Here is a 23189-nt window from a genome sequence, read left to right as displayed (position 1 = left end):
AGGGTCTCTTGAGCCAGGGAGTTCAAGACTGCAGCGAGCTATGGTTGTGTTACTGTACTCCAGCCTGGGTGACAGAGCGAAACCCTGTCTCTAAAATAAAGGAGCAAGTATCGAACTCTAGAACTTGTAATTATTGCTATAGGGTTCTACCAGTATAACTTTGGGGCAGGATTTATAGAAGATAATGGATAACATACCAATTATATGGGCTCATGGCTGAAAAGGAGTTGTTGTGAGCAGTAAATGCGAAGGTACTTAAGTTAACTCGTATCTTCAGCTTGTTAACCAGATATAGGCAATGCTATTATCAAGAGCAGAATCCTCAAATTTAGAAAAAGTAATATTAAGTGAAATAAGAAAATTATTTAGTTATTTGTTTATTTATTTATTGTTGAGACAGAGTCTCACTCTGTTGTTTAGGCTGAAGTACAGTTGTGCAATCATAGCTCACTGCAGCCTTGGCCTCCCAGGCTCAGACAATCCTCCCACTTCAGCCTCCTGAGTATCTGGGACTAGAGATGTGCAGCACCCCACCCAGCCAATTTTTGTATTTTTTGTAGAGACAGGGTTTCACCATGCTGCCCAGGCTCGTCTCAAACTCCTGGGTTTAAGAAGTTTGCCTGCCTTGGCCTCCCAAAGTGTTGGAATTACAAGTGTGAGCTCCTTCACCCCAGTCAAGAAAATATTTAAACAGCTGTCTGAAATGGAAATTGAATCCAAAACATTATGCCACTTGTGTTTGAAGTGGACTATCTTGTCTCGAGCCTTTTCATTTTCTCATGAATGTACCTTTTGAATATTGTTACGGCTACAATGGAGGAAATTTTAAATTATTATATTTACTATTACACAGTGAATGGAAAATTTGAAATTTAGTAAAAATTTTCAAGAAATTTGTATAGATTAATAATGTAGTTTAAAAAGTCATGGTGATGAGGCATTTGACAAGGAGATAACTGAATAAATTAACAGACATGTTTAAGGTAATGTCTATTTTTTTCTTTCAACTTTTACGTTTGGGGGTACATGTACAAGTTTGTTACGTGGGTAAATTGTGTGTCACGGGGGTTTGGTATATGAATGATCCCATCACTCAGGTAGTGAGCATAGTACTCGATAGTTTGTTTTTCACTCCTCTTCCTCCTTCCACCCTCCACCCTCAAGTAGGCCCCAGTGTCTGTTTCATTCTTTGAGTTCATATTTACTCAATGTTAGCTCCCACTTATAAGTGAGAACATGTGATACTTGGTTTTCTGTTCCTGTCTTAATTTACTTAGTTTGATGGCCTCTAGGTACATCCATATTGTGGCACAGGAAATGATTTTTTATGGCTGCATAGTATTCCATGGTGTATATGTATCACATTTTTGTTAGTCTACCATTGTTGGGCATCTTGGTTGATTACATGCCTTTGCTATTTTGAATAGTGCTGCTATGGATATATGAGTGCATGTTTTTTTGGTAGAATTATTTGTTTCCTTTTAGATATATACCCAGAAATGGGATTGCTGAATCAAATGGTAGTTCTCTTTTAAGTTCTTTGAGAAATCTCCAAACTGCTTTCCACAGGGGCTGAATTAATTTGCATTCCCATCCACAGTGTACAAGCATTCCCTTTTCTCCATAACCTCACCAGCATCTGTTATGTTTTGACTTCTAATAACCATTCTAACTGGTGTGAGTTGGCATCTCATTGTGGTTTTGATTTGCATTGCTCTAATGATTAGTGATGTTGAGCATTTCTTCATAAGTCTTCTTTTGAGAAGTGTTTGTTCATGTCCTTTGCCCATTTTTAATGGGGTTGTTTTTTGCTTGTTGAATTGTTTAAATTTCTCGTAGATTCTGGACATTAAACATTTGTTGAATGGATAGTTTGTGAATATTTTCTCCCATTCTGTTGGTTGTCTATTTACTCCCTTGATGGTTTCTTTTGCTGTGCAAAAGCTCTTAAGTTTAATTAGGTCCCAGTTGTCAATTTTTATTTTTGTTGCAAATACTTTTAGGGGTTTAGTCATAAATTCTTTGCCAAGGCCAATGTCCAGAATGGTATTTTCTAGATTTTCTTCTAGAATTTTTATAGTTGTATGTCTTACATTTAAGTCTTTAATCCATCTTGAGTTAATTTTTGTACATGGTGAGAGTTAGGGGACTGGTTTCAATCTTCTGCATTTGGCTAGCCAGCTATCCCAGCATCATTTATTGAATAGGGAGTCCTTTCTCCATTGCTTGTTATTGTTGACTTTATTGAAGATCAGATGGTTGTAGGTGTGCAGCTTTATTTCTCGGTTCTCTATTAGAAGGTAATATTTAATAATAACATTTGAGATTTTATCTAATTTTAAAATATACCCAGATTACAGATTCTCTTATGAGTATTTGAAATTGGAGAATTTAAAAATGGAGTTTGAAAAGCAAATAAAAGCTCTTACTCAGCTCTTTGGACCTATTTATAATGTAGGTAAAAATGGATGATTTTGAATATGGATGCCTTTGAAAAGTACGTTATTTGGATTTCAGATTCTGACAGAAAACAAATGGATTTTGACATAGCAAAATGACTAGATCTTGGGTAAATCATATGCCTTAATAAATTAATGGGATTACAAGTAGTCAGAAAAATCTGCAAGGATTGCACTTTCTAGCTTGGTGTATTCCAAAAATGGGCTGAAACCCAAGGAATTAACTTCAAGGAAGAGGTAAGGGTGCTCTGGGACAAATAGTAATATCATTGTTATACTAGGTGTCTGCACTTGAGCCAGTAGTAAGATAAGGAAGCTGAACTGACATTTCCACATTAAGCCTGTGTAAGGGGAATAAAATAAAGTAGTTCCAGGTTTGTATCACACCCTGACTTCCCACAGAAGCAAATGTAAATTCTGTCTGAAAAAAATCATGTCCAGTGGAGTCCCCCAGGTTTCCCACAGATTAGAACCAAGCCAATGTGAGCAATAAAATAAATGTGTTATAATAAAACATCAACAAATTACCAAGGAAACGAACCACCATGACTGAGAGTCACCAGAAAAGACAAAGACAAGTAAGATTGGCTTGGCTTACTCTTTACTCAGGACCTTAGATACTAAAACCATGCAGACATAGATATGAAATAACCATTTATAAAAGCTTTAAGGAAATAAAAAATATCACAAAAATGAGCAGGTAATAAAATGCTGTCAAAAATGACCCAGCAGATTTTTAAAAATAACCAAATAGAACATTTAGAAATATAAATATAATTTTTGGGAAAAAAGCCTCAATGACAGGTTAAATATTCCAAAAGAGAAAATTAATGAACTGGAAGATCAATTTGAGTACATTATAGAGAGTGTAGCACAAAGAGACAAGTGAGAGAACATGAAAGAAAAGCTAAGCTTTATGAAGGATAGAGTGAAAACTCCTCACTTACCTAATCAGATTTCCGGCAGGAGAAAATAGAGAGAATGAAAGAGATATGGAATTCATAGAGGGATAGGATTCATAGTGGTAATGGCTGAAAATGTTTTCCAAACTGTGACAAGACATGATTCCATGGACACAGGAAACACAACATGTATCACACAAGATAAATAAACCGTCAAAAATGCAAACACAAGCACACCAAAAGATATACAGGAGTGTTAACAGCAACACTGATTATTTGGAAAAGCAAAAACCTTGAAATAACCTAAATTCTAACCATCACCAGTAGAATAGACAAATAAATTGTGCTATGTTAATACAGTGGAAAGCTATATGGTGCTAAATATGAATGGATGATTGCCACATGCAGCAATATGGGGGTTGATCTTGCAGTGAAAGAAGCTAGATATTAAGAAATGCATACAATATAATTCCATTTATAGAAATTTCAAAAGCCAGCAAACCTAATGCATGGTGTTAGAAGTCAGAATAGTGCCTACCTTTGGGGTAATAATGGTGGTATGAAGGGGGCTTCTGGTACAATAGAATGTTGCTTTTTAAAAAATGAATCTGGGTGGTGAATATGCAGGTTCACGATGTAATAGTTTATTAAGTTGTACACTTATGGTTTGTCAACTTTTTGTTTGTATGTTCTACATCAATAAAAAAAGTTAAAAATGCTCAATAAGATATATTGTAATGAAATGAAAGAATAATGAAGACAAAGAGAGAAATCTGAAGATCTAGATTTAAAGGAAAAAAGCCAGAGGAAAAAGGCAGATTACCTACAAAGGAACAAAATGTAGACCGAGAGCAGACTTAGCAGCAATGGTGGAAATGGAAAGCAGAAAACAGGAGAATCTCTTTAATGAGATAAGATAAATTAACGAATAACCTAGAAAGATCTGCCTCTACTTTAAAAGAACAAAGGCAAAAATAGTGGCAACAGATTTTAGAAAAGGAACTTATGAAGGCATTGCGTTTAAGGAATAAGAAAGATAATTCAGAAGGAGGGACTGAGATGCAAGAAGAAATAGTGAGCAAATAAATTGATAAATATGTACATAAATCATAAGTACTCTGTATAGAATAAAATTTCTAATTTATGGAGTAAGAAGAGAGGACAGAGCTAAAATAGCGGATGACAGTACTTAAATTGGGAAGATATAGTCAGGATTAAAGGGCTCTAAAACCCTTCTTATTGAGTGATAAAATAGTGATTAACTTCAGTCTTTGGTTAGTTAAATATGCATGGTAAAATTGAAGAGTAACAACTGAAAAAAAATGCAGTAGGCAGTGGAATGTATAATTTATAAACCAGTAGTGGGAGAAAACAGAAAAAAAAGCCAAAAAAAAGGAAAAATTAAGCACAGAAAAAGTGGAAAAAATACAGTAACAAACACAAATACATCAATAATGACAATAAATACAAGTGGGCTAATTATGATGTTAGCTAGAGGTTTCTTGTTGACACCTTTTATCAGTGTTATGGACTGAATTGTGTCCGTAGAAAAAATGTATGTGTTGAAGACTTAATCACCAATGTGATTGTATTTGGAGATAGGGTCTGTAACGGGGTAGTTAAGTTATATGAGGTCATAAGAGTGGGGCCAAATCCAATAGGACTGGTGTCCTTTTAAAAAGAGAAAGTGGGCTGGGAGGGGTAGCTCATGCCTTTAATCCCAGAACTTTAAGGGGGTGAAGGCAGAAGGATTGCTTGAGACTAGGAGTTTGAGACCAGCCTGGTCACAATAGAGACCCTAATCCCTACAAAAAGTGAAATAAATTAGCTGGGATAGTGACATGCACCTGTAGTCCTAGCTACTTGGGAGGCTGAGATAGGAGGATCGTTTGAGCCCAGGAGTTCAAGACTGCAGTGAACTGATTGTGTGATTATGTGACTGCACTTCAGCCTGGGTGACAGAGTGACACCATCTCTAATGAAGTAAAAAACAACAACAACAACAACAGAAGGAAGAAAAAAAAGAGACCCTAGAGTCTCTGCAAGAGAGGAAATGCCGTATAAGGACACAGCAAGAAGGCGGCCATCTGTAAGCCAGGAAGAGAGGCCTTACCAGAAACCCACCTGGCTGGTGCCTTGATCTTGGACTTCTAACCTCCAGAACTGTGAGAAAATAAATTTTTTTTGTTTAGGCCACTTAGTTTCTGGCATTTTGTTATGACAGCCCAAACTTAACACAATCAAGTTGTCCCTTCTTAGTTTGCTGAGTGCTTGGATTTTGTTTTGTTTTGTTTTGTTTTGTTTTTGGACATTGTGTGGATGTTGGATGTTTATCAAATACTTTTTCTGCATTGATGTTTCTGTACCTTTTAAGATGATGATATGGTTTTCTTTTTTAGGCTGTTACTATATTGAATTATACTCATTGGTTTTTGAATACTAAAACAGCTTTATATTATTATAGATTATCCTTCTTATATATTGTATTCAATTTGGCAAAATCTTCAAACAAAATAAAATTTGAGACAAAAGCATTCCTTGACATATATCAAATACTGTCCCCAACTGTTAGCAAATATGTTATCTTCAATCACCCGTGAAGTATTTATAAAAATTGGCCATAAACCAGTCCACTAAAAAAATCCTGGCTGAGCGCGGTGGCTCATGCCTGTAATCCTAGCACTTTGGGACCCAAGGCGGGTGGATCATCTGAGGTCAGGAGCTCGAGAGCAGCTTGGCCAACATGGTAAAACCCCGTCTCTACTAAAAATTAGTTGGGCATGGCAGTGTGCACCTGTAATACAAAAAATGAGCCGAGCGTGGTGGGTGTGCACCTGTAATTCCAACTACTTGAGAGGCTGAGGCAGGAGAATCACTTGAACCTGGGAGGTGGAGGTTGCAGTGAGCTGAGATGGCGTCATTGCACTCCAGCCTGGGTGACAGAGTGGACTCCGTCTCAAAAATAAATAAAAAATAAATAAAAATAAAAATCTCAACAAATTTTAAGGAATTGGTATCATGCAGGCTGTATTCTCTGATGGTTGTGTAATTAGGTTAGACATTAATAATGAAAAAGGCAAATTGCCCCATACTTTTGAAAATGAAAAAGGCCACTTCTAAATAACTTGTGGATCAAAGAAGAAATTATAATAGAAAATCAAAATATTTGGAACTGACTCAGAGAAAATACATCAGACTTGTGGGGTGAAGATGAAGGTTTATATAATGGGACATTTTTTAACCTTTAGAAAGCTTCCTCAGTGAGTTTGTTCACTTTAAAAAATAAAAAAGTTTCTGTTATTGTATGACATGGTGACTATAGTTAATAACAATATATTCTTAATAAATGCTGAAAGTGGATGTTAAGTGTTCTCACCACAAAAAATAACTTTGTGAGGTAATGCATATGTTAGATTTAGTCATTCCACAATACATATATACTTCAAAACGTCAAGTTGGACAAGATAAATATATACAATTATCAATTTAAAAAAAAAACCCCAAAAGCTTCTATTAGAAGAGGAAAGGCTGAAAATGAATGAGCTAAGTAACTTCCACCTTAAGCTATTGATGTGGTTTGGCTCTGTGTCCCCACCCAAATCTCATCTTGAATTGTAATCCCCCATGTGTTGAGGTGGGGACTTAGTGGGAAGTGATTGGATCATGAGAGTGGTTTTCCCATGCTGTTCTTGTGATAGTGAGTTCTCACGAGATCTGATGGTTTTATATGTGTTTGACAAGTTCCTCCTTCACACTCAGTCATGCTTGCTGTGTCTCCTACCACCTTGTGAAGAAGGTGCCTGCTTCCCCTTCCGCCACCACTGTAAGTTTCCTGAGGCCTCTCCAGCCATGCAGTACTGTGAGTCAATTAAATCTCCCTTGTTTATGCATTACCCAGTCTTAGGTAGTATCTTCATAGCAGTGTGAGAATGGACTAATACAGCTATAAAAACAAAGTAGGAGAAACCCAAATAAAATAGAATGAAGTAATAACAGTAAGATTTCATTATTTTATTTTTACATTGCATTAATTCAGAACAACTTAGTAAACTTTTGATAACATTTATATGGAAGAGCAAAAGGCCAAGAAATAGCCAGTGTACTCCTAAAGAAGAAAAAGAAATTGAAGGAAGGTGTCTGTAAATACCCCGACAGATATTAAGACTTATAAAGCTCTTACTATGTCATTACATATTTGGACAATGGGGACGTGGGCAGGAATAGTTAAAGTGGCCAGTGGAGGAGAATAGTCATGGAAACACACTGCTCTAGAGGGTCCTTGACATATGATGGAAATTGCACTGCAGAGTGATGGGGAAAGCATTCAAAACAAACAGAAAATTCTGGGACAATTGGTTGTCCATATAGAAAAAATTATATTGAATTGGAAGTCACATCCTACACAAAAATCAGTTCTACGTGGTTTAAAAACAGATGTGCTAGGCAAAACTTAAATTGACTAAACTTGTAGAATATTTTTCTGACCTCACAAAATTTTTTAGATATGACAGTAAAATTGCTAACCATAAAAATCCTGAAAAATTCAGTGATATTAAAACTAAAACCTTTTATAAAAGGATGCTAGAAAGAAAGTGAAAATACAGCTTCTAAAATTAGCAAAGATATTTGTAATCCACATAACTGATAAAGGATTGATGTCCAGGATAGAAAGAACTCTAAAAGAATCAGCAGGAAAATGACAGACAGCCCAATAGAAAGATGAGCGAAAGACATGAGTAGGCATCTCACACAGATACTGAATGGATACACAACCTCATTAGTCATCAAGGAGGTGCAAATGACATCTGGAGTGACATCATTTTATACACACTGGTTTGAAAAGAAATTAAATGTTTGACAATGCCAAAGGTTGATGAGGATTTGGAGCTAGGGACATTTATCTAGACATTAGGATGTTGAACACTTGTATTCCTTTTAACCTAGCAATTCTACTTTTAGGAATGTACCCTAGTGAAACCCTTGAACAAATATGCTAGAGATCATATATGAGTGTTCAAGCAGCACTATTCATAACAGCAAAAAAATTAGCAATAACCAAATACCCAAAATGTTCCTTGACGTGGGGATAAATAAATTGTGACATACATGCATAATGAACACCAATATCAGTGAAAATTAATAAACCAGTGTTTTGTACAAGATGTGTGAAACTTAAAACCATAATTTTGAATGGAAAGAAAGTCCCTAAATACAACATTCAGTAACTTCGTATGGCTTTAAGGGGAAGAAGGACGTTAAGATAAGAGGAATATGCAGATAGGTGCAACAGTGTTAATAACGTACTAGTCCTTAAATTGAACAGTGAGTTCTCTGGGGTTCATTTAACTATGAAGCTTAATAAGATAAATATGGTATATGTATATAGTCTAATATATATCTCATATTACGTGACAAAAATGTAAAAGTACTTGGCAGGAATATTTCCATTTTAGAAATGTAATGAAATTCTATATATTCTAAGTCAGCTTAACATTGTGAGTTGCTGGATTTTGTGGTAGTTATTTCAGAAAATTCTAGTATCCCTTAGAACCTTATGATCCTGGAGAGCCATCTACTGGAGAGTCGCTGCACATCCTCAAGACACGTTTAATATTTTCTTTCTGGCTTTTAAGTTTTGCACCCAATTTTTTTGATGCTCAAGTTTAAAAACAAATCTGGAAATAAAAGCAGTGTCATTTCTAGGGCTTCAGTCACTTTATAGGTGGAAACAATGGCTTTTGATTATTATTGGCGTGAGAGTTCCCAGGAATACGTATGCCTACAAATGTTTCTTCGTTGAGAAAGATACCACTGGGATGTGTCAGAGCCATTTCCTTCATAGAAGTGAGAGAAAGACTAATATGTGCTCAGCCCATGCCTGGTGAAGCTACCCTGTTTCTTTTCATGGCATGCTTCTTCTTTTTCACATGGGCTAATTTTATTTATTTTTCTTTTTTTTGAGACGGAGTCTTGCTCTGTCACCCAGGATGGAGTGCAGTGGCGTGATCTCAGCTCACTGCAACCTCAGCCTCCCGGGTTCAAGTGATTCTCCTGCATAAGTCTCCCAAGTAGCTGGGACTAAGGGTGTGCAACACCACGCCCGTCTGAATTTTGTATTTTTAGTAGAGGCAGTTTTTCACCACGTTAGCCAGGATGGTCTTGATCTCCTGACCTCGTGATTCACTTGCCTTGGCCTCCCAAAGTGCTGGGATTACAGCCGTGAGCCTCTGCACCTGGCCTCTAATTTGTTTACCTTAGATTTAATTTTAAACTTAGTAAAGGGAGGAAAAAGTCACTAAAAGAGAAATTTGACATGTAAAACTCATGAATAAGTAGACAAAAGATGATGATTCAAACTAATAATCATTGCTATTCCAAAAAGGCAGAAAATACAGGTGAGACCCTATTCTCCTTGAAAGTCAAGAATAGACAGCAGATGTTGGGGAACAGATGTTCCTGCTCTGGTTCTTCCTGCCGTCATTGTTGGGTTGACACATTCTAAACCAAGGTTTTTTCTGTCTTTGATGCATTAGTAACAGCCTGGAAGTGCTAGCTACTTCTCTATCTTCTGGAGGTCTAAAAAAGTCAAAGCTGTGATAACAATGCAGTTAGAGAAACGGAGCACCTTTGGTGGGAACTGCCTATTAAACAACACATGTTTGTAGCAGAGTCAGGTTACTCAAATGACTCAGGGTCATAGGGCAAAATTTCTCCCATATATTTTATTGATTTTGTTGAGCGTAAACCCATGACTCTGGTCCTGAACAAAGTGAAAACTCTTGATTTTGGCAACCCTAGACAGAAATATTTGCAATGAATAAAGAAAACAGGTCTGATCTAGAGAGGCGAAAATTCTAGGTTTGCACAAGCTCATTTAAGCCTCTGCTGTGATATTTGAGTATCCAACGTAGTTTTTTTTTTTCACTGACCAAGTAGCCTGTAAGTAAAACAAAACTTATAAACCTTGTTCCCTATTAGCTAACAATGTAAGTTTGGAGAATAAAGCCTGAAAAACTGTTTGAGCCTCTTGGAAGGAAAGCCCCATGTAAGTACAAAGTATTGTCGTGAGCTTTGAACAGCTGTTAAGAGATTGTCAGAGATCTGCCAGACAGATAAAGTTGGCTTAGAGAGGGTACTGTGTAGACACATTTTGTCTGCCTGCCACTTGCAACAGGACATTTCTCTATTTGAGCTGTGGATGCACTGTTTAATATCACTAAGCATCTCTTGGCCATGTGGCACTGTTCTCTGACATTTCTGTTTAACATTTCTTAGTTTTATTCTTAACTGTTTCAGTTCACCTCAAGTACAGCAGTCAGAAATTGAACTATGTCCCAGTCCCTCTTGCATGCTGAACCATCTACTGTCTGAACACCTAAGTTAAGGTTTTGGCTGACATCTCATCCAGGTTTTTCACTATTGTTAAGTGTCAGAATTCTTGATGGTGGACATGCTAACAGGAGCAACAGATTAATCCCAAGTGACTTGATCTCGGTAAGGATGCTATGGAAAAATCCATCAGCTCCATGGCAAGGAGCCCGTCATTCCTGCCTGTGCATGCTGGACTCAGTGGGACACGTCTTCTGAGGAGATGCTGGTTCAACAAGAGTGAAAAGGGAATTTTTCATAATGTGGGTTATCTGTTTGGGAGTGGGAATGGTGCAGTTTGTTGGGAGGATTTTGGCTGTCAAGAGAGATGGTTACTTAGAAACCATTCTTCCTGCCCCTTTGCTGCTAGGGTCGCTGTTAGTGTTTGGTGTTATGACATAATCAGTGCCACAGCAACTTGTGAAAAAGAAGTGTCAGTTACGAGGATGAACTTTCCAATTCTAGGTAACTGGACTAGAAGGAACTTTTCAGGCTGAACTCTCTGAACCTTCCTTTCCTGGACTGCAATGTTTTTAGAGATTGTCAGAACAAATATAACTTTACGTCTTTGAGCATTATTACTGGTTATTGACATAGGACATATATCTGCTATGCATAGTAAACCAAGATTAATTCTTTCTTTCTTTCTTTCTTCCTTTCTTTTTCTTTTTCTTTTTTTTTTTTGACATGGAGCCGTACTCTGTCGCCCAGGCTGGAGTGCAGTGGCTTGATCTCGGCTCACTGCAAGCTCTGCCTCCTGGGTTCAAGTGATTCTCCTGCCTTAGCTTCTCAAGTGGCTGGGACTACAGGCATGCGCCACCGTGCTCGGCTAATTTTCATAGTTTTAGCAGAGATGGGGTTTTACCATGTTGGCCAGGATGGTCTCAATCTCCTGACCTCATCGTGATCTACCTGCCTTGGCCTCCCAAACTGTTGGGATTACAGGCGTAAGCCACCGTCTCTAGCCCAATTGTTTCTTTTTAGAGGTTCAGTTTTCTTTCTCAATGCTATTTTTATTTGGAATAATTGTGTGTATGTGTCTTTTACCTTGACCTCATGCTTATTTGGGGTTCAGATGAATGAAAATAAAATTTGGGGTTTATTTAAACAAAATTGCAAAACTCAGGCATTACTCTCTAACCTTTAAATATAACTTGGTAGTGTTATTTGATTGAGTTCTTTAATTTTAGTTCTTGGGCCAGGGATCCTGTTATTTTTGGCATAGTTTTATTTGCTGAACGTTTATGGCATGTCATTGTTCGTTGTGTTCAGAGGTGTTCATGACGTCATTATTTATCTTGGGTGTAACTAATTGAAAGACTGGCTGAAATACAGAGGACTTTCTCTTCAGTTTTTATGAATGGAAGATGAACTCTGGTTTGTTTTACACCTGTTGGTCTTCTATGTTGCCTTTGTGGTTGCAAGAGTATTCAGAGGAATATGTTATGATTGTTTATTAAGTGTTACTCTGTGATTCCTTAGATTTGGGTTTTAAAAAGCTGCATCTATCTCATTATTTATGCATTTTTTCATGCATTCATTTATTCATTCATTCAGAAAATACTTATTGAGCGCCATTGATTGCCAAGTACTTAGTAGTCATTGGTGATACAACAGGGGACAAGACCATCTTTCCTTTATTGGATAGTTTTCTACCTTTCTGGTTCAAGTTACTATAACATACATTAGTTTGCTAATTTGAAGAAAGGTGATAATACCTTTTTTGTTACTGATCTGTAATAGTAGTCGGGTTCTATTGGTAATTGAAGCAGGGTAGAGGTGACATACAACTAAAGATGTTTAATGGCTATACAATAGTGGTAGGCTCCTAAAAAGAATATTTTCTGGCAGAAAAAGATTATGAGAGAATAAGGTAGACTAAAAGAGAAACCTCATTCTAATAAGGCTGACTTCCTTCTGTCTTCTCCACACAGTTACCAAAACTTTCTTTTTCTATGGCTGTCTTCTCAGGCTAGCTCTATGATTTTGTAAATATTAAAAGGACAAATAGTAAATCTTATAAGTTGCTTTGTGCTGAAGGGTGAAGCTGGTAGTACAAGGAGAAAGCTTTCCTGTTGTATCCCGCACATAAATCAGAGACCTTCCTTACTTTCCCATAATATAAATTGTATACTACTCAATAAAAAGCTTCTAGAGAGAGTACTCCTCAGTTTTATTGTCTGACACAGAGGAAGGCATCTCATGTTGGACATTTCAGGGCAGACAGAAGGAGAAGGAAGTCTCTGCCAATGTGAGTGAGTGTGAGAGAGTTTATGAGACATGTTGACCCTAGCAGCATCCTCCAAGTCACATTATAAAGGTACCAGCCTTCTTGTTGGACTGGGCTTGCTTACCTGCAACCCTCTCTTTGGGATAGATAATAGGTTGGAGTAAAGTGACTTTTGAGGTTCCTTTCATTTTTTATAAATCTATACTTTAAAGAGAAGAGATTGGCTGAAGGTGTTGAGGACCAAGTAGAAGTTGTCTTTGGTGGATGGTAGTGGTCACAGAGCAGTGATCCTAGGAGATCAGGACTGTATAGTCACAATTGTTTTACCAATACAAACCTCTTAGGTTTGTGGGGAGCCAAGGACACTAACATTAATTTTATAATGCTTCAAAAATAAATAAATGGGGTCAGACACAGTGGCTGACAGCTGTAATCCAGCACTTTGGGAGGATCACTTGAACCCAGGAGGCTGAGGCTGTAGTGAGCCGTGTGCACATTACTGCACTCCAGGTTGGGTGACAGAGCAAGACTCCATCTCAAAAAAAAAAAAAAAAGAAAAAAAATAGTGCTCTTTTTAGACAGTTGCTGTCTATAGGAGGAAGGTCCACAAAGTCTTTAAATAGGGTTTATTTTTTTGCCAGGGAGGGGGACGGGAGCTTGGTTTTATGAATAATAGAAATCTATTTCCTCATAGTTCTGGAGGCTAAGTCCAATACCAAGGTGCCAGCATCTGGCAGGGGTCTTCTTGCTGCATCCTCATGTGGTGGAAGAGCAGAAGAGCATGAGCCCACTCCCATAGCCCTTTTTATAAGGGCACCAATCTATTAATTTCCAAACTTGAATTTTGGAGGATGCATGCAGACCATAGCAGAGAGGATCCTTCCTGCCTCTTCCAGCTTCTAGTGGCTCAAGTATTCCTCAACTTGTGGCTGTATCACTCCAGTGTCTGCCTCCCTCTCCACATAACTTTCTCTTTGTCTCTGTGTCTGTATCTCAAGTCTTTCTCTGCCTTACTTTTTTTTTGAGATGGAGTTTTGGTCTTGTTGCCCAGGCTGGAGTGCAATGGTGTGATCTCGGCTCACTGCAACCTCCACCTCCCAGGTTCAAGCGATTCTCCTGTGTCAGCCTCCTGTGTAGCTGGGATTGCAGGCATGCATCACCACGCCTAGCTAATTTTGTATTTTTAGTAGAGACTAGGTTTCTCCTCATTGGTCAGTCTGGTCTTGAGCTCCTGACCTCAGGTGATCCGCCTGCCTTGGCCTCCCAAAGTGCTGGGATTACAGGTGTGAGCCACAGTGCCTGACCTCTGCCTTACTCTTATAAGGACTTTTGTCATTGTACTTAAGGTCCACCAAGATAATCCAAGACTATTTCATACCCAAATCTTTAACTTACTTGTACCTGCAAAGATTCTTTTACCAAACGAGGTCACATTTGCAGGTTCTAGGGGCCCGGATGTGGTTTTATCTCTTTGGGGCCACTGTTCCACCCACTGCTGTCTCCAAAACACATCTCAAGTCTGTCCACTTTTCCACCTTCACTGCACCAAAGTGGTTCTTCTTTCCTGGGACTCCTGCCATCAACCTCTCTTGCTTTCGTTTCTCTACCCGATAACCCATTTTCCACACAGCCTGAGGGATATTTTAAAACCGTACCCCAAACCATGTATCCCTACCTAAGGCCCTCCAGTGCCTTCCCTTACCTGTGCAGAGCTGGTCTCCCGCTGAGAATGTACATCTTCACACAAAACATCACCACCTCGAGGTGAGCTCCCAGTGATTTTGAGCTCATGTGCTCATGCCGCTCTTCCGCCACCCAGCCCAGCACGCCACCAGGTTTCATTTTATTCTCAGCATTTACCACAACTTGGAAGCATTTCTCTCTCTCTCTCTCTCTCTCTCTCTCTCTCTCTCTCTCTCTCTCTCCCCCTCCCCCCCTTCATTCACCCATCTCTCCCTCGAGGTGAGCTCCCAGTGATTTTGAGCTCATCCATTTGTTAAATTAAAGAACAGAATTCTTCTTTGTGAGGAATATCTTTAGCATATTTTAAAACAGTTTTATCACCTACCCTCCTCTTCACACCCTCTCCACCACTTTCTCTTCTATTAATGGTGGGTTATTCATGTCCATGGTCTCTGGGCTTTTCACAGTCCTCACTGCTGTTTCCTATCATGCTACCTGGCAGGGCAGGCAAAACAAATTGAGATTTTTTTCTGGTTAAAATCTCCAAACAAAGTTGTATATAAAAAGAAAAAACCCAAAGAATTTTAGAAGTGTCATTTTTACCTACGAAATGACTTGCTAGAGTTTCTATTTACGGATTGACTGTTACCTCATTGAAGGACAAAAGGTTAAGATTTTTGGCAGTGAACTTCTTTAGCTGTCAGACCATTGCTTGGGCTGTGCAGCAGATGCATTTCCTTTTTAATCCCCACAGCTTGCTGCTGTTGCTTTCCTGCTCATCGCTTCTGTGAAAATCATTGTCCTTTTCCTTCTCTGTTTTGATCTCTTTGTTTGAACTGTCTTCTGCTTTTGTTTCACCATTCTGATGGAAATCTAAGTGTTGTCTTGTGGAACAAGTCCCCCCCTTGATCTATCCAGGCACTTGCATGCCCAATTTGTGACAGAATTCTCTCTCCGTTTTCATTTCTGCTGCTTGGAGACCTGATACCAATTTGTGAACAGTCTCATGCATGGTGCCATCATCACCGATGTACTGCAGTGAGTGGGTGTGATGCATCACGGTCCTACATGCAGGGCAGGTGTTGTTCTCTTGCAAATACTTTACCAGGCAACCCCTACAGAATGTGTGCAGACACTTGGTCACCCTGGTTGCATCAATGAGGTGCCCACTACACAGGTGGCAGGTGATACGGGCCTTAGTGTCCCACAGCTTAATCCCTCTGGTCAACTTCTTTGGCTTTTCCTCTGGATATCTGTCTGCTTGTTTTTCTTTCTGCCTTGGCATGGAGGCCCCACGTCGTCACTCTGACTCACTGGTTCTGCCTCACTCTGCACTCTGGTTCACTTCTGGCCCTTGCTGTTTTTCCATTTTCTAGCACAGAAACAGTCACTTTTGAGGGATGGCCAGGAGTCCCTGCTACATTGTGAAGCTGTGGTCTTGGTCTTGGGGATACAGGCAGGGGCACTCCAGGAGAAGGAAGGGGTACCATTCCTTCCAGATCCAGCCCCAAGAGGAGGAGAGAAAACCTGTCAAGAATCTAAAATAAAGACATGGAAGTCCTCAGATAGTTTTAATGGTTCCTGATAGTTTTCCTCATAATCTAAATTTCCATCATTTTTCCTCTATCCAGCCTCCTTTTCAACTTCTCTTTAATTAGAGTCCCTGGTCCACCTTTATAACTACTCCTTCACACACAATCAATACGCTTTCTTACCCTCTCTATCCCTCACACTCTCAGTTGAGCTCTTCTGGTAAAACTTGCTGCTGGTTAAATCTCTGTGCCTACTCACCTCTCCACCCATGCCTGTACCCAAGCAGCTGAATGTGGCTTGAGAAAAACTCACAACCATCTTAACAGGTCTCACTTTAGATATATGATGTCACATCTGAAGTGGGCCTTGAGAGCTGCCTGGCAGTCCTGCCCCATTTCTCTGAGAATTTACTCACCCACTCTCCAAGACGACTATTTCACACTTTTTCTTCTCGCCTCAAACCACCAACATTTCTCTTTTCCTTTCCAGTTTTTTCTTTTTTTCTTTTTTTTTTGAGATGGAGTCTCCCGCTCTGTCTCCCAGGCTGGAGTGCAGTGGCACGATCTTGGCTCACTGCAAGCTCCGCCTCCCAGGTTCACGCCATTCTCCTGCCTCAGCCTCCAGGGTAGCTGGGACTACAGGCGGCTGCCACCATGCCCGGCTACTTTTTTGTATTTTTAGTAGAGACAGGGGTTTCACCATGTTTGCCAGGATGGTCTTGATCTCCTAACCTCGTGATCCGCCTGTCTCGGCCTCCCGAAGTGCCGGGATTACAGGCGTGAGCCACTGCACATGGCCCAGTTTTTTATTTGACTGAGAATAAAAGAAACATAAAGATCACCTATCTACCAAATCTACCTACCTTCCTGCACCGTGCCTGTGTCTCTGCCTTTCCTTTTTCCTACCATTGCAGGGGAGGATGTATCCAAACAGGCCTGTGCACTGGACCCTGTCTTCTTTTAGTTATTATGGAGAAGCCAATCTGTCCACTATGCACCAGGCTTATTTTTAAGTACCTTACATATTAACTAATGAAATCCTTACAACAGCCTTGTGAGGTAGGAATCATGTCAGTTTTACAGATGAGGAGGTTGAGGCACAGCAAAATTCAGAACGTGTGCAAAATCACACAGTCATGATAAATTTGTGTGGCTTCCGAGTCTATGCATGCAGCCCTTGTATACCATGTCTCCCAGGAGAGTCTCCCACAGCTGCTTCTGTCTTTCCTGCCTCATTGATTGCCCCTCTTGATGAGATCTGACACATTAACTTACAAGCAAGTTCTATTTTCTATATTCTATTTTCAGACCCTACCGTTGACTCTGTGTCTCTCTCCAGCTGCACCCTATTTTCTCTGTTCTTTTAGCCAAATTTCTGGTAAGAATTTTTTTGTTTGCTGTGTCTTCTGTTCTAATCTTTTTTTGAACCACTCCAACCTGGCCTTTGTCTGTGTCATTCCTCAGAAACAACTTTTGTCAAGGTCACCCATGCCCTCCCAATGCCAAGCCAGAGGGACAGTCAGTCTCTTGCTCGGGCCCTTGGAGATGCTTTCTTCATTTGCCTTCCCTTGCCACCATAGACTTCTTGGATTTTCTCCCACCCCGGTGGTTATTCCTGTTTCCTGTGTGGATCTTCCTCTGCTGGTCACCCTCTAAGTGGTGGCTTTCCCTGGGAATGTGGTCTGGACCGTTTCCCTTTCTGTCTATACTCATCTTCTTGATAATCTCAGCCAGTCTCAAGGCTTTGAATATTATTAATAAGTTGGCAATTCCCAAACTTTTATCTCTAGCTTTGAAAATTCTCTAGACTTCCAACATTTCCTTGGATGCCATAGGCCATCACACAGTTGCCATATCTCAAATACAAATTCTTGTTTTGACTCTTTATCTTTTAGATCCCGTTTTCAGTCATGTGGGATCTTCCTTTTGCATCTCACATTGTAATTATCAGCAGGGTTCTACCTTGAAATTACATCCCAGATCGGACTAGCTCTCTCCTCTTTCCAGATTGTACCCTAGTCCAAAGCGCCATAATCTATTCCTGGTTTTTAAATGGACTCCTTATTAGCCTTCTTGCTTCATCTCTTGCTTTGATATAGCCTGTTCTCCACCCTGTTGCTAGAGTCGTTCTTTAAAAATATAAGTCAGTACTACCTGTTCCCAAAAACCTATTGAAATAAACAAAAAAAAAAAAAAAAAAAAAAAAAAAAGTCAGATCTGGCCTCTGCCTACTTCTTCCTATCTCATTTCCTGTATTTGCCCTGTCCCTCCCAGCTCAGGCTTCTTTGCCATTCTTTGAACACAGCAAGGCCACACCTTCCTAAGGATTAGGTCCTTTGCTATTTCCTCCACTGGGAATGCTCTTCCTGTAGATGTTGACCTAAATTAAACAAGAGAATTCATTATTTTGGTATGGCCTCTGTTCGAACTTTACCTTGTCAGAAAAGCGTTCTTTAATCTCCCTTTCTAAAATAGCAGTGCCTGGCATTTTCTATCTTCTTGCCAGTTTTAATGAGAGTGTAGAGTCACCTGTCTATTGGTATATCTGTTTGTTTGCTGTGAGTCTCGCTGAGTGGCATATGGGCTCCATAAAGGCAGAGACATTATTGCTTTGTCCCTAGTGTCTGCAACAACACCCATTAGGGGGTTGATAAATATTTGTTGAATTTTTAGAATAGTGACAGATATTAATCCTACGAAGTTAAAGGACATATAAGAATAAAAAAAGATTGACCGGGCACAGTGGCTCAAGCCTGTAATTCCAGCACTTTGGGAGGCCGAGACGGGCGGATCACGAGGTCAGGAGATGGAGACCATCCTGGCTAACATGGTGAAACCCCATCTCTAGTAAAAAAATACAAAAAAAAAAAAACTAGCCGGGCAAGGTGGCGGGCGCCTGTAGTCCCAGCTACTCGGGAGGCTGAGGCAGGAGAATGGCGTAAACCCGGGAGGTGGAGCTTGCAGTGAGCTGAGATCGGCTACTGCACTCCAGCCTGGGTGACAGAGCAAGCCTCTGTCTCAAAAAAAAAAAAAAAAAAAAGAGTAAAAAAAGATTGAAGGTGATTTTTTTTTTTTAAATTTAGAAAACCTCTAAATGATAGAGGAAAGGTAGTATGTGTGGAGAAAGTTGTGTAGAAGCAGAAAAGGAGAGTCTCAAAATTCTTGGGTGCCTCTAGTTGTTCTTCCTTCCTTCTTTTCTTCACCATAGGGGGAGAATTACCTGTTTCAGTAACTGCTGTGCCGAGAATCAAGGGGTGAGACCAAAGGGAGGGCCTTCTGTGAACTCTGTGGGCACTTACCAGGGGCTTCAGGGGTGCATCCATGGTGAGGATGGGGCCTTGAAGTGTTGCTAGGAGATTAACATTGGTAAAACAAAATGAAATTGGGGATCTTACGTTCCTTAAACCCACTCCACTTGAAGCATTGAAAATGACAACTTGTGGTGAAGTGCCGTGGCTCATACCTATAGTACTAGCATTGTGGGAGGTAGAGGGAGGAGGATTGCTTGAGCCCAGGAATTTGAGACTGCGGTGAACCATGATCACGCCACTGCACTCCAGCCTGGGTGACAGAACAAGACTCCGTCTCAAAAAAAAAACAAAAAAAATCAAGAAAACGGCAAATTGTGAATGTTAACTCTTACAGTGAAGATAATGGGATAATGGTAATTTTTAATGTGTTGCCTTTCTGACCACTCCTGGTGAATATCCCATTTCCCAATTCCTTTAGAGTTGGATTGAGAATGTTGATGCAATTATTTCCAGTTTCTTGGATTACTCTTCCTTAGAGAGAACAAGATCCAAGAGTGAATTTATGTGCTCCTCACTTAACATTGTTGTGAGTTCTACTCACTGATGTGGATGAATAGAAAAAACCATGCCAAAATAATGAATTGTCTCCTTTAACATTATGAGCTATAAAGGGATGGGAACAGCTTCCTTTTAGTTCTGTTAGTATCTCAGTGTGCTAACTGATAAACTTTTAATGATCTCCAGAAAACAGCAAGGGGATGTTCACTACCCTTGTAAATATAAATAACTTTAATAACAAATCATATTGCTTGAACTTTGACTCCCAGTAAACGTGACACCTGATACTGATCTGACATAACTATGGTTTTGAAAGTTTAAACTCTAGGACATGTGGTGGGTGTATAATCCTACAAAGTTCACATTGTCTGACTTTGGCTAGAAAGATGTGTTTCAAAAGGCCAAACAATTATTTTGTAGTGTTTGGATCATTTCCAAGGATTCATTTGTTTCAGCATAAACTCATTTTATGTTTATGCTTCCCTTTGATTTCTTTTTGCCTAGAGGGAGAAGAAGATGAGGATGAAGAGGACGAAGAAGATGAAGATGAAGAAGAGGAAGATGAGGAGGAAGATGAGGACGATAGAGATGCAGACTCGCTGGATGAGGGCTTGGATGGTGACACTGAGCTGCCAGGTTTTACCCTCCCTGGTATCACGTCCCAGGAACCAGGCTTAGAGCAGGGAAACATGGACCTGTTGGAGGGAGCTACCTACCAGGTGCCAGATGCCCTCGAGTGGGAACAGCAGAATCAAGGCCTGGGTAAGAGTCATGTGTATTTCCCTTTTCCTCCCTTCTCCCCTCCTTTTATATTTCTAAGATGACAGCCTTCTTTCATTGCCCTCTATTGTACAGAAAAATGGATTTTCTGTGTTTTATGGGTGGTTTCTACATTTATGGGTGGTTAAGAATATAAGTATAAACTCATCGAAGAAATAACTGATGATTAAAAATTAAAAATTATCAGTTATTTCTTTGATGAGTTTATATTTATGCCCTTAAGTAGCCAGGCTCCAAGCAGTCTCCAGCTGCCTATTATGAGCACGGTTGCCTGATTTTTGGAAGAAATTCAGTTTTTCCTTCCCCGTTGGGAGACAGTTGTAGGCTCTAGGAGGACATCTGCACAGGGAGGAGATATGTGTAACCGGGATGCTGGACAAGCAGCACCAGGGGAAAGAGTCAAAGAACAAATCCATTTTTTGTTCTACTCTGTCCTTTGGGAATTTATTCCCTGGGGAAGTTCTTCCCCTGCTTGTAGGCGAGCAGTTGGGCAGTCCCGTGATTTTTCTGTTCAGTCTTGTGGCTGCATTATCTTGTCAAACACAATTTCATTTCAGCAGCTAGGGTGGCCAGACCACTCCATGCTCACCCTCTCTTATTTGTGGCCCATGCTTGTGGTGAGAGACTTGGAGGATGCAGGCTACTCCTCAGCTTGGCACTTCCTTCCACATCAGCAGGGAAGCTCCCCAGTCTGTCCTTTTCCTCTCGTTAGGGGGAGACACTCTTAAGCTCTCAGTGACTCCTTGAGGCCCTATTCCCTTGACCTGAGGTGAAGTAATCTCTTCTCCAAAGAAACTCTTCCTAAAATGCTCCTGGTCTTTAATAGCTGGGCACACTGATTCCTTCAGTGTGGCAGATGTTAGGTTTAAGAGTCACAAAAACTGGTAAAAATACTAGCTTTGGGGATATGTCATTGAAAACTTGGAAGTTGGTCTGGGCCTTTGCTCTGAATGTAATTCTGGGAGTTGCACTCTATAGATTGGCATATACGTTGTAATTGAAATGTAGCTGGGATTTCCTGTGGAATATGCTACAGGAAGAAGATAAAAAGGGATGGGCTTCCAGTGGACAGACAACATTTCTTGAATTACTTTCTGGCCAAATTCAGCATGCATTGGGCAATGATTACTTTAAAAACATGTCACATGAAACTGGTAAAAACTTATAAGGGTATCAAAATATTATAATATCAAAATACTGTAAAACAAACACAAAATAAGATGAACTCTGGTCTGTGAACAAGTGAATGAATATTTAGTCTGAAATCCTTCTGTTCTACATGAGCAGGATTGAAATGAATGAAATAAGATACAAAATACAAAGATAACTTATACAGAACAGATTGAAAACAGACAAAAATCTACACATAAAGTGACTCCTTGGGTTGTGCACAGCTTTATAATATGGAGGTATCATGTACAGTTAAACAGCTTTTCAATGTGGATGGGATGGATATTCAGACCCTCTAGCACTTTATTGGAGAGAGGAGCGAGGGAGACAGGGTTGCCTTAGCATAGAATTAGGAACATCATATGGCATCTGCCCTGGATTGTGGTTAAAGAAATGAAGTTTCACCACTTATGAAGTGGACTTGCTGTCTGTGAGTAATTATAAGTAATTAGAGGGTCTTAGAAAACTATAAGGAGGCTCTGAATCAAGGCTAAAATGATCATTTGGGCTGTGGTATTATCATGCTCCTCAATGCAAATTTACCACTGAATAGGAGTCAGGTTTTTAAGGAATCAACTTTACTGAGGTATATATTATACACAATAAATTGCACCCACTGAAAGCGTGCGATGTGATGAGTTTTGAGAGTTATGTATACCCATGCAACCCCCATCACAATCATGCTGCAGAGCATTTCCATCATCCCACCGCCAGTGATTCCTCATGCCCCTTTGCAGTACATCCCTCCCTCAGCCCCCAACCCCAGGTAACCACTGGCTTTCTTTGATCACTATAGATTCATTTGCATTTTCTAGAATTTTGTACAAATGACATCATATGCTATATACCATTTTGTGTCTGGCATAGATCACTTAGCATAATGATTTTGAGATTCAACTACGTTGTATGTATCAGTAGTTTGTTCCTTGTTATATATAACATACACATGTGTACACACATGCATACACTCACACACATGTCCACACACACATATAGATAACTGACTAGTATTCAATTGTATGGATATGCTATGTTTTGCTCATCTAGTCACCTGTTGATGAACACCTGAGTTGTTCCCTGTTTTGGCTAATAGCCGTTAAATTTTAAGGCTTGTCAGGCTTGAGGCTTAGGACAAAAAGATCTGTTGTCCTCCTGTCCTGACACCTGATTTCAGTCCCTTTGAACAACTAAAGTTTCTTTCTTTCCTTCTTTCATTCTTTTCTTCTTTCCTTCTTTCCTTTTTCCTTCTTTCCTTC

At 39.7% G+C, this 23189-nt stretch overlaps 1 protein-coding gene across 3 annotated transcripts in view; it reads left to right on the top strand.

Annotated features, from left to right (window-relative positions):
• Nucleotides 1–23189, top strand: part of LOC105526021 (chromosome unknown open reading frame, human C14orf37) — a 318003-nt gene that overhangs the window by 194027 nt on the left and 100787 nt on the right. For 2 of the 3 annotated variants that reach the window (XM_011961887.1, XM_011961886.1), the window contains one exon: nt 20488–20745. In XM_011961887.1, coding sequence (XP_011817277.1) covers nt 20488–20745 — 258 coding nt within the window. Of the gene's footprint in view, nt 1–560; nt 929–20487; nt 20746–23189 lie in introns of those variants that run through there. The other variant, XM_011961888.1, reaches the window with a different exon arrangement.

Source organism: Colobus angolensis, unplaced genomic scaffold (assembly GCF_000951035.1).
Source record: "Colobus angolensis palliatus isolate OR3802 unplaced genomic scaffold, Cang.pa_1.0 Scaffold57, whole genome shotgun sequence".
NCBI classification, from domain to species: Eukaryota; Metazoa; Chordata; class Mammalia; order Primates; family Cercopithecidae; genus Colobus; species Colobus angolensis.
The sequence above is the reverse complement of the archived record's forward strand: the minus strand, read 5'-3'. Positions and strand labels throughout refer to the sequence as shown.